Genomic DNA, 18213 nt, shown 5'->3' with positions numbered 1-18213 from the left:
AATTTTTCATTTCTTTTAGTATTTTTTAAAGTTAAATTAAATTTTTGTAATAATAAATTGTTTGAAAAAATTTTTCTTTTGTAATTCAAGAAATTTTTTTAATTATTCATGTTTTAATGTGAAAAATGTTATGAAACAAATATATTGAACTAAAATGTCAACGTTAAAGACTTGTGAATATATATATATATATATATATATGTTTTTTTTTTTTGTTAATTTATGTGCTAATGCTGCGTTTCTTATTTTTAGAGCAACAGTTTTTTGACGACGTCGTCACCGAAACATAATGCGAGCCTCTGCGAAAGCAGTCCTGGTCTTCCAACTGTTCAAAAACCAATCATATCGATGGAAGATGACGATATGAGTGATCAAGAAGTGGTAAGATTTATTTAATTTATTTTAAATAAACTTTTTATAATATTTTTATAAACAATATTAATGTTTTAAAAATATTTTAATAATTAATCACTCGAATTATATTTGAAATAAAAAGTTATTTGTATGATAGAGAAAAAGAGAAAATTTTTTTTTTATTCAAACATTGACTTTTAAATTCTTTGTTGAGAATTTTTAGTTTATTTTAAAAAAAATATGTATTTTTTTAATATATTATTATTTATTTATATTTGAGAAAATTTTCAAAAATACATTAAATTTTCAAATGGCTTATAATTATCAAATGCAATGTGCGTTTTCTTTCAACGATGATGCATGTAAGCATTGAGTCATCATCGCCTTAGAATTTTGTATTTCATAAATCTTTCACTGAGATGACTCCATATCTGCTTCCAGTTCCTGAATTCGTTTTTGTAAAATTGGCCTTACATTTTCATGGGTAGTCTCCTTTTATAAAAGCATTTTTTCTTTCATAAAAATGCATTTTTTAATTTCTTTTTATTGCAATTGTAAAATAATTGATTTTATTATTATAAAATAATTACTTTTTTAATTTTAATTTCATTGAAATAAATTTTTATTTTTTTGAAGATTTTATTAATTTTTTAATAAATTATAAATTTATCATGAATATTTGTAAATTTAGATATTTTATTATTATTTATAAATCTTTAAATAGAAAATTACTTATTTATTTTTGTATTAATTTATATTTTCAGGGTCAATTGGAGGATCATGGTCCGTTTAAATACCTTTCAAAATTATGGGGGCATCATGCACATCTGGCAGTTTTTATAAATTATGTCTTATCCACTAACGATCTCTCCAGTCTGGTGAGTAGAAACTATAATTATTTATTTCTTTTGATTCAAAAATTTCTAGTTAAATTTTTTAAAAATAATATTTTTTTTGTTACAGTTATTTTATTTAATAACCGATCTCTACAAAGAAGGGAATGCAAAGGAGATGCGAAAATGGGCATATGAGATACATTCTAGTTTTCTTGTTCCTGGCGCTGTAAGTATTTTGAAATTTATTTTGTTTAATATTAATATTAATAAAAATAGATAAATTTTAATAAAATATTTTCAGCCTCTTCGTCTCAACAATGTGGACGAAAATGTTGCCCGCGAAATTGATGACGTTCTTTTAAAGGAGTCAGATAAAGAAGAGATTTTAAGGAAGGTATGTATTATCGAAGCATAGAGGAATTATTTTAATTCATTTATTTACATAAGTCTACCATTTTTTAAAATTTGTTTTCGAAATAATAATAATAAATTGATAATTGTTCAAGATCTTTTGGAAAGCAAGAGCCAGAGCTAAAGAAGAATTAAACGAGCAACTCGCTGATTTTCAAGTAAAGAGAATTGCAGGTTTAGGAACATTATTTGGACCCTGCGATCTTGAACTCGATGAAAGTAAATCTGATAAAAGTCGAGAAATTAAAATTATCGAGAAATATCTTTTACCAAAAGTTGAAGCGTATTTGTAAGTAATTTAGAAAATAATAATTTATCGTTTATTTTATTCTCAATATCAATTAATAATTTTCATTTTTCAGAGAGGACATAGAGAAAGAGAATGTTGATTTACGTCAATTTTTAACAGCTGCAGGTTTAGCAACAGTATTGACAAAAATATTTCAAATTCGGCCAGTGTCTATTGAACGAGTACCAATATTTGTCGCTAAAGATAAAACAAATATTAAAGCGCGACTGCTCACGGGAAAATCGCGAAAAATGACCATCAGAGGTCATCATTTTATAGCTCATCAATATTTTACTGTAGATTATTGTAATCACTGCCAGAATATTATCTGTGGAATTGGACCTCAGGGATATCAATGCAATAGTAAGAAAATTCATTTTTTAAATTACAGATTTTTTTGTTTGTTTAATATTAATAATTAAATATTTATTAAACGGAGACAAAATTTGAAGTTTTAGTTTGCTTTTAAACAGATAATAAAATTAAATAATTTATCACTTTAGTTGCTAAATAGAATTTTTAATTATTTAAGATTAATATCGATTAATTCTATATCTTTCATTTAATCACTAATTTTCCAATAGATTGCACTCTCAATGTACATCGTCAATGTGTTCGAGTCGTAGAGGAAAATTGTACCGGTCCTTTAGTTCGAAAGGAAAAGGGGAATGATCGTATCAGCAAATTTATGGAACGTATTCGTCCTGAACGGAAACCACCCTCTCATCATCATCATCACCACAATCAAAATCACATGCATCTCAGTAAGTTAATTACAATTTTTCTCTATTACGTTTAAAAAAAAAAATTTTTTTAAATTCTAATTTCTGTTATTTCAGTTGAACGTATCAAAAGGTCAGAAGAAGAAGGGACGTTAACAGACGGAGAAAACGGTGAGTTTTTAAAAAAAAAATTTTTTTTAATTCACTTAACATTTTTTTAACTTTTTTAATTTTCATCAAGAAAATTCTATTGATTTTTGACTGGAGCTTTCTATCGTCCTATTTTCTTTCGATTCGTCATCAATTTTATGCTGCCAAGTTATTATCGGGAATATTGAGTATGTCTCGAGTACATTTTAGCGTCGTGTGTGATAGAGGGAAATGCGCGTTTGAAAATTTACCGCTGTTGCACTGATTCTGCTCGTGTTGTTCATAAATTTTAACCTCTCAAGGACGTGTGTGTGTGTATAGATGCTCTCGTCGTTCAAGCACCACATGTTCTCTAATATTACCGTATTTTAATCGTTTACGTCATGTTCAACTATATAGAAGATTCGCTGTTTAAAAAAAAAGGAGAAAATTTTTTTTTTTTTTTCCAACATCTGCTACTAATCCACCAATTATTATATACAAAAAAAAAGATTGTCGCAAACTTTAATCATCATCCATTGATTTTTATAGCTCTTATATTCCATAAGATATTTTGAAGTTGATATTTTTAATCTCTCTCAGTGTGTTTTTTTTTTAATTTTTCTTTCGATGCAATTAAGAATAAAAATTAAATCTTAATTTTATTTTTTTAATTGTTGACATTTTAAAGGGGAATTAATATTTTTGAAAAGAACGTTTAGAAAATAATATGAAATTTGTGTTTTAAGAAAATGCGTTGTTGAATCGATCATCATTTTTCACAATTAATGGAATTCCCTATCAAGTTAATATAAAAGACATTAGATAAGTTGATTTTCAAGGTCCTTCCTTCTCCTTTAGATTATTAATTTTCATGAGGAGAATTTTATGGCACTGATGGTCACGTACTTGACTCTTTAAAGGCAGGTTTTCACGGCGATTGTACAAGTGCGTGTAAGAAGAAGAGAACAAAAGATTTCATTGACCCCTTACTTATAACAATCATTAGAATTATCGACAGAAATTATTTGTTGGTGAATTTTTTTTTTTTCCTTTTGGTTTTTAAATTAATCGGAACAAAGAAAATTACTACATAATAATTTGATTATTAAATAGTATTTTAATTTCTAGTTAGAATATTTTAATTTTAAATTCAAATAGAATTAATTTTAATTTCACTTTAAATAGTATTAGATGTAAATTTATTTTTTTTTTACTTGAAATATTTAAATTCTTATGGTTAGTATTTTTATTTTGAGGTTTATAATATTTTGCCGCTTGATTAAATTAATATAATTAAAAATAATATTCAAAATGAATAAGTTTTTGGAAATTATTAATTTGGAAATATTTTTTAATTAAGTTATTTAATATTTAATTTGTAAGAACTTGTTTTTATTTAAAATAACGAGAATGATGTATTTGATGTCACAATTTATAAGTATTTTGTTTATTTTTATTTTTTCTTATACGGCCCTGACACAACGCTACAGTAATATCATAAGTTTATCGGCAACGTCCCGCTGAACTGAACGGAATTAAGTTAATGAGACGCTGACGTTCACGCAGGCATCGTGTACAAGTTTCGTTTGTCGTCTAAAAAGTTTTTCGATTTTCCTCTCAAATCTCGCGATTAGTTAATATCAATAATAACTATATAAACATCTCGCGACATTGTTTTTCTCTCTATTGAACAAATTTTCATTAATTTCGTCAAAAATTTTTTTTGCTACGAAAGTTGCAAGATTTTTAAAACAAAATGAATTATTGAGAAACTTTATTGTGATTCGAGATAATAATAATAATAAAGTGAGAAGTAGTGAAAAGAGAACAAGTACAAAATACCAAATGATGTGCAGAAAAATATATTTTTCAAAAAAATTTCTCAATTTTATTAATTTATAAATTTTAAAAGTTAAATGAAAAATATTTGAAGTGATTGTGTGTAAAAGAGATACAAATAATTGTGATGAAACATTTTTAAAAATGTAATTAATATTCCAGATAACAAACAGTTTATCGGAAGATAATAATCATTTTTGAAAAACAATTTAATATTAATTATTATCGGAAGAAATTAATTGAGAAAAAAAATATTTTTGTTCCGTTTAATTGAATTAATTTATAATTTTTTTGTGGGTTTTTAATTATTCCAAAATTTGGAAACTTTAATTTTTCTTTAAACAGAAAATTTAGTTTAATTTGTGATTCTTTTTTGCTTATTGGAAGTTTATTTGTCTTTTTTTCCTCGACGAGTTCGTTAACTTTTCCGTGAGTCGGAATCGCAAAGAGCGTAGGCACTTATCGAGTATTAAACGCACAACAATTAACAACTTAGACACACACACATATATATATATATATATGAGTTTTGTGTTAAACAATAGTAGATTATGAATGTAAAATTCGTTGCGAATGTGAGAGAGAGTACCGTTCTCGTTTTGCGCTTCTTTGATAGTAAAGTTGGAGAAGAGTAGAAAAAAAGAAGAAAAAAAAAGGAAAGAGAAGAGAAGAAAAGAGAGGAACGAGAGTGTGGAAGTTTGGTGGGAGACCGGAAGTTGAAATACGGTGGGAAGGAAGCAAATCGCTTTAGGAGAAATTAGTGAAGCCAGTAGTTTGATAGAAGCAACGAGCCGAAGTAACTGTGAAGGTCGCAGATGTTGGAGTTGCAATTTCAAGACCCCTTGGATGGGGGTCACACTCCTAACAAATGTTCCCCGGTGGTCAGCAATTTTGGAAGTTTAAAATTTAACTCCGAAAGATATAGAAACAAGTTTCATCGGAAAATCAAAATCGATGGTAATAATGAAGGAATTACTCTGAATCTCGGCACATCAGTGATTTTTAATTTCATTCTTTTTTCAACAAAAAAAAAACTGTGGAATTTTAATTTCTTAATATTTTTTGCAATAAATTGCGAAAATTAAATCAAAAGTGAAGTGAAATATGAGTTTTCAAGTGGTTTTTATTATTATTGAAATTATTTTTTAAATCTATTTTTGGATTTTATTTAATAGAGTTTTATTTTATGTTTTTTTTTGTTGCATTTAAATTTTGCTTCTCTTGTTCTTTACATTTAATATTGTTTTATTGTTCTTTGTGAATTTTTTTCTTTTTTAATTAAGGAAATATTTGTCAGTATAAATATATATTATTTTCTTATTATATTTTCTTGTTTGTTTATTTTTTTTCATATTAACTTGAAAACTTTCTTTTTGTATGAGTAAAGAATGTAATTTCGTTTCAAATTAAATGTTTAAGAATTGAAAAGAAAAAAGAATGAAAGGCTCTGCTTTCTCGTCAGGTCCCAGACAATTTGAATTTAATGGTTTGAACTTGAGGTTTTGCTTAGAGGAGGAAATTGAATAGGTTCCGGGCCTTTTCACCGAGTTACAACCCTTGACTAATGCAAATGATATCAAGTACTTTTTTTTTGCACAAGCATCTTGTTCGGTATTGATTTTTTTTTAACGTTGGTATATTGGATTTTTTTGTCATTTTTTAAATATTATTTTTTTAGTTTTTTTTTTTAATTCTCAAATTGTTGCAGAAAAACAATTTTTAAATCATTATGTAATTTTTTTTTACATTTTTGATTTTAAAATTGGAAAGAATGTTTTATTTTTTGTTAATAATTTTTAATTAAAAGGATTTTTATATTTGACATATTAATTTTTTTTTATTATTTGTTTGAAACATTTTTTAATTAATTTAAAGGAAGTTTTGAATATTTTTGTATATATATTTCTTAAACAAGTGTTATTTAAATTTTTATTATTATTGATAATATTTGTCGTGATTTACAAAAATATTTAGAATATTTTTTTTTTTTATTTATAATTCCTTTGTCTTGATGACGTCTTGATGACTCACTGAAACAGAATTATTTTTTTTTCTTGACATTTTTGCTTGTATTTTTGCCACAGTAAATAAATTATCTCATAGAATATTTAGAAAAATGTGGAATTTTTTAAATTTTATTTATAAAAAAAAATTTTTATTTAAAAATTTGAATTATACTTTTCTTTTTTGCTCGTTAGATTTTTCCTCTTCAGTAAAAATAATGTTGACAGGTTTAATTTGACTTGAAAATAATGTTCCTTTTTTCACTCGAAGAATCGTATTCTTTGTTCAAAAATTGTTTCCGTTTAAGATAAAAATTCGTGAGTAATTTAGAGAGAAAAAAAAATAAAAGAATTCCGAAATTCGCAAAAAACGTTTCATTTTCTACTGTAAAAGGAACGTGAAAGAATTCTTGGTATTTTCACTTGAAAAGGGGAAGCAGATGCCGGAAAACGAGGGAGTCTGTCTGTGCCGAGTTGAGAGTTTCCTTTAGTCTATATATATGTATACCTTTCCTCTTGTGTGAAAAGTTTTTGGGCTTTCACCGGCGAGACACTACTCTGGGAGATGTTCTATTGCGCGCGCGTTAACTCTCGCCGGTGAGATGTCCGCGGAAGGGTGTAAAAACAACACGACTTCACAGTAGGTAGCACCTCAGTGCCCGATAAAGTGAGCCGAGACAAGATTGCAAAAAAAAGCAAATCAAAAACAATCAAGACAAGATCACCCCATGGAAATAGAAGTTCAATTGCAAGTAAAGTTTGGGATACATTGGCAGCAGTGAGAAAAAGTCGTGGACCACATGAAATTGTTGATGCCGGCTTAATTGTACGTTTAGACGGTATCACTGGACCTACGTGTTATGTGAACCCCAGTGATAACAGTAATTCATGTCATGGTACTTTTATAACCGGATACAACGATTTACATTCCACTCCACCTTCACAGGATCAAGACTTATCGTCAGGTTCGTTTTTTTTTTTTTTTATTCGTAGAGAATTTTTTTATTCTCTTTTTAGAATTTGGATGCGGAAAATGAGATTTATTTTGAATTAGAAAATATTTTTTAGGGGGAAAGAAAATGCAGATTAAAAATTTAGATCTGTTGTTTTCTATCAGTACAATTTTAATAAAATGATTACTGTGATTAGAAAATAATTACGTTAAATTGAATGAACAATTATCATCGTTTTCTGTTATCGAATTTCAGATTCAGAGATTTTGAATGAAGTTTATTTCATCAATTTCAAAAATAAATTTATTTTTTTTTGGACGGTTAACACTGGATAAATTAATCCGAAAAATTCTTATTTTTTAAAATATTTTTCAAAAGATTCGAATAGTTTCAGGAAATTTAAAAACAATTCTTTTTCGTTTCTTCTTCTTCTTCTTCTTATTCTTTTTTTAAAGGATTAGAATTCGCATTCCTCTCCTGATATTTATCAGAAGTTTTTTCTTTTATTTGAAATAAAAATATTTTTCAAGCTTCTTTATATTTACAAATTATTATATATTTGTAGAATAAAAAAAAGACTGCACACATAATTTACAAGAATAAATATTTACCTAAAATAAATTAAATAATTTTTCAAGGAAGTGATAAGAGAATGAAAAATATTGAATAGTTAAGTGTTTAAATTATTGAATCACTATTTATTAACTAGATTACATGTATTTCATTTCTCCCTCTATTTCTATTTTAGTTATAATTTTATTTATTTCATTTATTTTTTATAAATGAAAAAAAAATATTTATGATTTTCTAATTCTAAAATAATAATTTTGTGTAAAGTATCATTATAATAGCTATTTCGCAAAAATGTATTTATGGTGGTTGGTTTTTTTTTTTCTAATTCACAGTTTTCTGCTTGATAAAAATTTCATTCGTACATTTACCCTTGGAAATTCAGTCTCCCTTTTTCTATTAAATCACTCCCACCCAAAAGCTATTAACTCAAGAGTCAAACCCACATGTAAAATAAAAATATATCTTTTTATTATTCGTTTTTTTACCGATGAAATAAAAAAAACTTTTTCTCTTTAAATTAATTAATTGTGTAAATAACGATTGTTTGGAGGATTTATTTGGAAATTTGTAAATGTTAAAATAATTTCTATTTTTTTAAAAATTTTATTGAATTTTTTTTTTATTATAAAATAGTACATAATTCCAAATTTTTAAATTAATTTCACAGAGTGATTATGATTTTTATTTTCTAATTGGAGGAAAGAATATATAATTTGTTAATTAGAGCAAGTAATATAATGTATTATTTATTAATAATTGGGGCAAATAATACATTAATACATAAAAATCAGATCATATTTTCTATGTCACTTTTTTTTAAGGCAATTTCGACTCTTTGATGTAAAAAGTTTTCTCTTTATTTATTATTTGAATAAAAGACAATTAATAGTCACGAGCTTCATCAGGGTGTTTTTTTTTCATCGTATTGAATCGAAAAATCGTTCCATTACAATTTAACGAGAAACCACATCAATTTGTTTTAATTCAATGCCATCTTTTCAAAGGCACACACCATTCTGAAACTGAAATTGATGCTTTTTCTCTCTTTTTTTCATTGACGACAGGTTTTAGATAGTAAAAATTGCTTTTTTTTCGTTTTCAATAGAAGTATATTGATAAATAACAAACGACAAAATTGATTAAAATATTTAAAACAGTTTTTTTAATTAAAATAAAAATATAATTGTTTTGAAAAAATAAAATTATTTATATTCTATTGTTAATTTAATAATGAATGAAAGTACTTTCAAATTATGTTATGTTAATAATGAAAGTTAATAATAGAAATTAAATTTGTTACCTTTATTTTTAATTTAATTTTAATTTTGAAAAAAATTAGTTTTTCTTTCTAAATTGAGAATTGAAAATTTCTAATCTAAAAATTGTGAACATAAATCTTGTTCATTAATTTAAAATTAAATTTCCTACTTAAAAATGTTAAAAGCATATAAATATACACACACGCTTCTAGTTTAAAGGCACGTAAACTTAAAAGTATCTAAACTTAGATGCTTTCAATTTACTTGAATGATAACTGACGAATAAATTGAAATTTATGTATGTCTCTAATGTGATTACCTAAATTTGTCATTAAAAATTCAATTTTATTTATGTATCTATTTTTTATTATTAGTTTTTTTTATTTTTATTAAATTGTTATTATTTTTGGATTTTATTTTTTAAAAAATTTTAACAATACTCAACTTTTATACATTTTTTGACGTACATAAAATTCATAAAATTGATGATGATAATAACAATCTTTCGAAAAGCTTTGAACCAATGCAATCATCTTAATGATAACTTTTTTATTTTATAGAACTCAACTGACATTTCGAGTAAAAATACAAACTTTAATTTTTACAAAATTTTCATTATTTGGGAAATATTTTTTTTTCTTTTAGAAAAAAATCAAAATGATTTTTAGTGGAAAAATATTGGAAAATTTTTCGATATGAAATTTCCGAGTACATTATGGAATTTCACAAAATTTTAATATAGATTTCCATCTGCATCACTCAACATAAATATCAATAGATAAGAAAATTTACGATCAAGTTAGTGTCTATGGTCAAGTTTGCAGGAACATTGATTTCCTTTGAGGAAAATATAACAAACTTTACTTTTTGAATTTTAAATATAGTAACAATAAAAAATTAACCGCAAAAGTGTTAAATTTTCTATTTTATTTATAATAAATAATTTATTTTTATAAATAATTAATGGTGAATTGAAAAAAATAATTGCGGACAAAAATAGATGAAAATATTGCGTGTGGTTAATTTTTCGATTCTCCTTGAAGATAAATTTTATAAAAATAATATTTTATTATCAGATTGAGAGGTATTTGAAATAAAAGAATTTTTTAACGTGTTAGTTCACGCGAACCACCTGTTGACAAAAAGAACAAAAAAAAAAAAAAAGAAGAAGAAGGGGCGAAAAAATATTCACGACTCGTAAAAGCGAGTGGTTAACTAATTTTGGTAAAATCTCGACAGCTCTTTCAAAGATTTATAGGGAACATAAAGTGAAAAATTCTTTAGTTTAATGTAGTTTGACATTAAAGTGGTGCACGGGAAAAAGAGATTTTAACTATCGAATTCCGAAAATTGCGAGGTTGTGTCTTAATCGTCGTGTATAGAAGATTAGAATTTTCTCTTCGAATAAATGCAAGTAAAATCTAATCTTGCATGCATTCGTGTATTTTTAGGACCCTCGATGGACGCGTGTCGCTATGGGCCGGAAACCATCAAGAGACCCTCCTTCCCGTCTCGACGACGACAACGACGACAACATCGAACGGGCCGCGTGACTATACAGTGATTCTTCTTATTTTTCCGTCCCCTAAACTTTTTTGTCGTCGACATACTCTGGCACACTCCATGTTAAACTCTTGGTGGTCTAAACTTAGCTTCGTCTTAGGTCGTCTATCTATCATCTATTCAATTTTACGTTCATTTTACCATAATATAGACATCTAACAGTGGCTTAGGAACCATGAAAAAAAAGGGGGAAAACTGTCCTTCAGTCTTCAAAGTAAATTTACGTTTTGTTATTCTTAAAAAAGAAATTTTTTTTTTTACCCCTCTTACTTGAGTCGATAATCTGTAATAATTTACAATTTTGAAATTTATTATCTATTTCATCTGTTTAGAAAAGTTTTTCACCATCTCACTGATTGTGAAATTGTAACTTTTTTTTGATTTTTTAGAATTTTGAAATTTTTAATAATTTCCGTACAATTAATTGAATTTCCGATTAACTGGATTTTTTTTTATTGAATTAAAATAGAAAATTTTTATCACTTGTAAAAATAAGTTTACTATTTTTTTTTTTTAAATTGGTTCTTTTAGCTTTATTTAATTTTTGTTAATTTTTACCTTTTAAAAAAATAGATTATCGAAAGGAATTTTGAAAAATAATAATTTGATGTTTTAAATAGAAAATTTCGATTTTACCTCGCTGAATGCATATCAATCGTGTGTCACATATTGTCATGTGTGGGACATTTTTCAATTTAACTCTATATATACCTCTCGAAATTGCTGATAAGCATTGCATCTCGTTGGAGATGAGAAATTTTTTGGAAACTGGCCAGATATGAGGAATGGCCAATATTCAAATGTTGAATGACATTTGATTTGTGATATATCGAATTTGGTTTTGCGAGGGCGAGTGGCATTTTACTAATAGTTCTGCGACTGAAGACTCGATTAAAGTTGAACATTCCAAACAAAATTTTAAACATCTATATTAACTCTCTCTCTCTCACTATAGATTTATATTATACATATATTTTCATGAAAAAATTTTTATCTCAGATTTTGCGCGTTTTTTTTTTCGTTTAATTCTCTCGACTGGTGGACATTTTAATCTCGTCATTGTATATTTATTGGAAAATTATCTTTAATTTTTCGTATCTTTTTTTCAATTAAAGTTATCTTTTTTTTTGTTCAATATGAAGACATTAATTTGTTTTAATTTTTGTACGTTTGACAACAGTGTATATATATATATAAAAATATCCAAACTTCGATTCTATTTGAATAGAATAATAAAATTACTATGCGCAAGATCGATTTAAATGACAAAGACAAGTTTCCTTTACAATATGGTAAAATTAAGTAACCAGTTTGTTCATGCTTTGCTTTTGTTTCGAAAGCTAAAAATAAGAATTTTTTTTTCTTTTTATTTTTATCATGACTTTAGAATGAAAAAAAAAAATTCTTCGTATTACTCTGTTTTTTTTTTTTTTTTTTTTAACAAGTTGGAACGGAAATTCACGTTACTCTATTTTTCTTTCGAAAACTAAAGAAAAAAAAAACTTTTTACTTCGATTTTTTATCCTGCGGAACATTTTCCCTTCAGTAAATAAAGTTGCGTTAGTTTCGTTCCTCCTTTAATTAAACGTTGAATTTTTTATGTTCACTAACTTAGTGAGAAATTGAAAATATTATAATTCAAAAAAATAATAATAATAGTAATTATTATTATTGTTATTATAATTAATAATTACTAAATTAAAATCTAATTAACTAATTAAAATTAATTCTCGATTTAGAATTGTCAGTACAAAGAAAAAAAAATTTACGAATTTTTTAAATGTGTAATTGACTTGTGGCAAAAAATGTTTGAGTAATTAGCCATTAATTATTTTTAAAAGATAGATAATTAATTAGCATTGTTACAGTTTTCTTAACAAAGCAACTATTAATTCGTGAGAATCTTTCACTGGAATATTGGATACAATTGTGGTTATATGAGAATTATACTTGATATAACTTAAACATTCTTTTCGTTTTAAGATACATCTTTTTTTTATATCTTTTGAACTCGAATTCATCACTTTATTCTCTCCTCAAGAATTTCTGTTAAGAGAAAGCACTGAATATTCTGAAAACTTTACTTTTTAATAATAATAATAAAAATTATTATTTCTATTAAACAGGGAGAAAATATAAAAAGTTGTAAAAATGTTCCCAATACAAAAAAAATTGATTTGAAGAGAAAAATGAAATTTAAATTATTCAAATGATTTATTGAAAATTTCGAAGTGATTTATTTTTTTATTTGGCAATATTGAAGAATGTCTGCAAAGGAAAAAGATTTTTCTGTAAAGGTTTTTTTTCTCTCTCTCTCTATGTATATATATATACGATTGAAGAAACAAGAAAGTTCACTTCTCCTCAGATATATAAAAAAAAAGAAACGTCTAGAAGCTGGAGGCCAGATGTCTTTCTATTTCAATTTAAATTCGCAAACCTCCCTAAAAATCGATCGTCTCATACATCTTTTATTATCGTAGGAACAGATAGTCTTTGTACTTGGAAGAAGGCTCTATATCCTTAAGCCAACAATAGTACGTCGTCTGTCTTATCAGATTGTCCACCGGAAATTTAAACAGTTTCTACCTCCTTTAATCATTGCGATATCCTTCGTAGAATTTTCATTTTTTTCCCCAACATTTATTCTATTAAAAAGCTTATTTAAAAAAAATTTACATTCTCGATTATTAAATAAATTTAAAACAGAAATAACTAAAAATAATTAACAATTGAAAAAAAATGAAAATTACAGTTTTTTTTACCCTGCGAATTTTTGAAAATTATTATAATAATAAGTAATAATCGAAAGCTTTGGTCATAATTCAATAAATTATAAAAAGAAAATTAAAAAACAATTTTATAATTATTTAAATTTTACTAAATTTGAAAAAAAATTTTATATTTTATTTTTAACTATTTTTTACTCTATTTTTGTTATTTGATTATTTTACAATTGTCAAAATGAAATAAAGTATTTTCTACTTTTAGAATTAGGTTATGAGGTAATTTTTAAACACTTTGACTTTGCAAGACCTTGGTCAGGCAATAAGCTCGATTTCGTAATTAATTAGTTTATTTACTTTTTCAGGAGATCATCGTGGAGGCGGCGCAACCGGAAGTACACGCAGTAGCAGCGAAAGGGGACGCGTTTCCGCTTATGGCGGAGGTAGTGATCACGCTGATAGTATGGACGATCCTTCCTCGAGGGAGGACATTTCCGAAATGTATGTTTTTCCAATTTCCTTATTTCGGGGTTCTATTGAAGATATCACTAATAAAAATTTAAGAAAACCACAGATAAACATCCAACAGAAACATGAATATATAAAAAATTTGAAAAATGTTGAAGAGTGACATAATTCGTTGATAATAATAAAAAAAAAATGTAAACTTTTTTTTGTTATGTTTAAAATCGGTAAATTTTGAAGAATTTAAAAAAAGATGAAAAATTTTCTAAATGAATGATTCTTAATCATCTTAAGAAATGTCACTCGTCAATTATTTTTAGAAAATAAATTAATCAGTTATTCGGAAACAAACAAACGAACTTGTGATTTAGTTTGTGGAATTCTGATTCACAAAATACTGATTTAACAAACAGATTTCTAATTTGACTGCCAGAGAGAGAGAGAGAGATGTGATCTTTGAGGAAATCTTATTCATCTCCTTACGCGATATATTTATGAATTTGGCCTCCACTGAAGAATTTCACGAGACGCTTTTCAAAGTTTTTGATTAAAGATAACGGTGGTTATTTTCACCTCTAGACTCTAAATTTAATCTTGGATTATTTCAATTAGTTTTTTTTGTACAATGATTCATCAAAAACTTTTTTGACAAGTTTTCAATGAAAAGGTTTGTCACTCTTCGTCTTTCTTTATGTAAAATCGATTTTACTTGAAATTTAACAAGGATTTGAATTGAAGATTTAAAAAGAATTATTTAAATTATAATTTATTATTATTTTTGAAAAAGTTTTAGTTTTTGTAAATTTTTGTCTTATATCGATATTGCCGAAAAGTTAAATGAAACCCGTCACAAACTTCCGCAACGACACATTAATCGCTCATACAATCGCATGAAAGTGATAAAATTATTATATGTTTCTGTTGGATGCGTAGGTGCTATTTAGATTTTCTAGTATTTATTTCATTCATAATGTTTGCTTGAAGGCAAAATAACTATATTTCGTTATATTTTATTTTATTATAATAAATTAATTTTCAACTCTTATATGCAACATATTTTTTTGGTAAATTATTACTAGATAAATTTGTTGCTAATAGATGAATTTTAATTATATTATTTAAAGAATAATATTGATTTAATAGTAAAATGTATTTCTATTATTGCATAATTAGAATAATTAATTTTTCCCATAATTGTCAAATATTTTGTTATTATTGCTAGTTGCTTGATTTATGTTTTTTTTTTTTTTGAGAAATTAATGTTAATTACGATTACTTAGGGTGCAACAACATATATCCAGTAAGCCAAAGACGTCAAACATAAACAGGTCTGAAAGTTACAAGGAGCGGATACATCACAAGGTAAAAATCTCTGCAAATAGATTTTTAATTTTAATTTTTTTGCGATTTAATCCTTATTTTATAATTAACAATCATTTTACTTTATAATAAAAATCCTTCATATTCTCGTATTTATTTCCTTTTTTTTAATGTTCATTTTTTATTTATATTATTAAAATTTTTTCGATAATAAAATCTTCATGATGGTGAAATTTCCAATTGTTTGAAAATTTTCTCATTGAATATAAAATATTTGGCGACAAATCATTTTTAATTGAAATGAAAATATTACTTCTCGATAATATAATGGTTATTTTAAATAACGATCGTTTATAATTAATAATAGTTATTAATTATTTTCTCCAATTAATTTATACATACTTTCAGTTAATTGAGGTTTTAATTAATGGTATTTCGAAAAAAATTCTTTTTTTTTATGTTTTTAGTTCTCGTTATTTATTTCTTGACAATAATTATTATTTTAAATTGACAATATTTACAGTTTTTTTTTATAGACTCCATTTATTTATTAACAAAATTTAAATAAATTAATTTTGAAAAATTAACAATTTATAATAATGGTAATTTTGTTTGCAGAGACAAGTACGGGAAAAGCGAAAAACCAGTGATCCAAATCTATCCAAAACAAAGTGAGTATTTTATTTTATTTTTTGATATTAGTAATAATTGTATAATTATTTTCGTATTTTTTTTTTATAATTCCATTAGTATTTTGATATTTTATTTATTTTTTTTGTAAAACGATTGATGTAATCAAACCCTAGAATTGATGTCCTATTCAGGGGGTTTGGAGAATCGTAACTTGCGTCACAGAAAAAAATAGCATAAAAATAGATTTTAAGGACCATTTCATCATCATATATATATATAGAAGTTGATTGTAATTGAAGGAAAGGGAACATGAAAGAGGATATAAGCCTAGAGGATCCTTTACGCAGGCTTCTTCCTCTGGATGACCACGACCTTCAAAAAATGTTAGCTATAGATTTTTTTGGCAGAAGCTACATTGAATATTGTGAATGTAAGAACGTGTGTAGTTGCGGGGAAAACAGCGCAGGCTTGAATCTAGAATCATTTATAAAAGGTGTATAGCTACCGACTTCAGTGTGACGTTAAACGTTGAATTTCGCGGACATAGACGCAACAATTCGTAATTACGTTATTTTATCAATGTAACCGCCAACACGTAAACATTACCGGCCAATCCCTTGTGAAGCAACAAACGATGATAGGTGTTGTCCCTTTTTTTTCTCAATTCTTTTTTCATTAACATTTTATTTTTTCTTTATTTTTAATTTTCACTATTTTCAATTGCCGGCCCCCTTCTTCAAAATTCGTATTTATTTTCTTTTTTTTTTTTTTTTTTTAAAGTCAAATTAAAGTATTTTATAAATTTTTGTATTTATTTTACTTGTCTATTTTTTTTTAGTAATTTCATTTTCTATTTTTCTTTTTTTAGTTTTTCTATTCTATTTATCTAATTAGTTACATTTATTAATTTGAAATTTTTTGATAATTAGAATTTGTGGGCAGTTTTTTTTTTATTTCAGTTACGACAAGAAGTGTGTCGGCAATAAAATGAAAATGATTTTTCTTTTAGTTTCTACTTGAAATGCGTGTAATTCTTAATTCCATTAAATCGTGACGGAAAACATTAAAAAACATTGTTGGAAAATTATGAATATTTTTGCCGCCAAAAACGTTTATTTCTGGGTTTAATCAGTGCTTTGCCAAAAATTTTGCAACGAATGATAAATTATTTCTGACATTTTAGAATCATTTGTTAAAACTAGATATTGTCAAGCGTTTTTAGAAATTTTTTTTCATTAAATCTTTGTTAATTCTTCTTTTCTTTAAAATTTTTCCTTTCGAAGTTATTGAGTCTTTATTTTGAAATTTAAGGGATTTTTTAAAAATTCAATTAATAAATACTTTTTTTTTTTTAATTTCATCTCTATTGCAAGAAGGGTCCTGTTTTCGAAAATGAAAGTCAATTTGAAGAAATTTAGTTCTCAGGGGATCTTGAAAGTTTTTTTTGTCTGTATTTTTCTGTTTTTTTGTCTTTCAAAGACTTTTAAGCTCTATGGGATTTCTTTTGACTCGTCAAGTTTTGTGCGAGTGTCTGAAAAGCCTCATTCGCAATTCCGGCCCGTGTCTGAATGTCTGAACAAGTTTAATGCACCGAACAGTGTGGTGTGTGTATTTGTGTGTCCACATCTTTGACTTTGTCTTTGAATAAATAAACTCAGAATAAATGTGTATGTGTGTTCACGTCATATACGTAATCGTAACATCTGTAAATTTAAAATGCTATTTAGTCTATACATTTATACTGCGTCTCTGCTTTTTTTTTTTTTAATTCATTAATAACGAAAGAGAGTGAGAGAGAGATGTGCGTCTTCAACATTAATATCCCGTATTTTTGGCAAATAGTTTTATTTTGCCTTTTCCAAAGACACATTTCTCAAATGTGATTTCAAAAACTTTTTGATCGACTGGCTGTTTTGATTCTTTCAAATCTAAATCAACATTTCATGGAGTTTTTTTTTCAAAATGATATTTTAAGAAGGATTATCAACAGTAGTAGAAACAGGAAAATTTCTCTCTTGATATTTGAAAATACTATTTAAGGCGTCTGCGCTTTGGCCCAATTAATATATAAAGGCTCATCGCTCGTTTTGTCATTCATTTCTTGGGATTGTATTATAGTTGAGGGAAGAGAATAT

General features: G+C 25.8%; 1 protein-coding gene across 12 annotated transcripts in view; it reads left to right on the top strand.

Annotated features, from left to right (window-relative positions):
- The window catches only part of LOC127284802 (rho guanine nucleotide exchange factor 12), a 49964-nt gene that overhangs the window by 18329 nt on the left and 13422 nt on the right, over window positions 1–18213 (top strand). For all 12 annotated transcript variants that reach the window (XM_051310493.1, XM_051310495.1, XM_051310494.1 and 9 more), the window contains 11 exons: window positions 253–381; window positions 1119–1232; window positions 1318–1416; window positions 1492–1584; window positions 1697–1890; window positions 1964–2253; window positions 2475–2654; window positions 2730–2783; window positions 14026–14161; window positions 15406–15487; window positions 16064–16116. In XM_051310493.1, coding sequence (XP_051166450.1) covers window positions 253–381; window positions 1119–1232; window positions 1318–1416; window positions 1492–1584; window positions 1697–1890; window positions 1964–2253; window positions 2475–2654; window positions 2730–2783; window positions 14026–14161; window positions 15406–15487; window positions 16064–16116 — 1424 coding nt within the window. The remainder of the gene's footprint in view (window positions 1–252; window positions 382–1118; window positions 1233–1317; window positions 1417–1491; window positions 1585–1696; window positions 1891–1963; window positions 2254–2474; window positions 2655–2729; window positions 2784–14025; window positions 14162–15405; window positions 15488–16063; window positions 16117–18213) is intronic.

This window comes from Leptopilina boulardi, unplaced genomic scaffold (genome assembly GCF_019393585.1).
Source record: "Leptopilina boulardi isolate dan_hultmark-lab unplaced genomic scaffold, ZJU_Lbou_2.1 LbouV2_325, whole genome shotgun sequence".
NCBI lineage: Eukaryota > Metazoa > Arthropoda > Insecta > Hymenoptera > Figitidae > Leptopilina > Leptopilina boulardi.
Note: the sequence above shows the minus strand (reverse complement) of the source record. Positions and strands in the feature narration are given on the sequence as shown.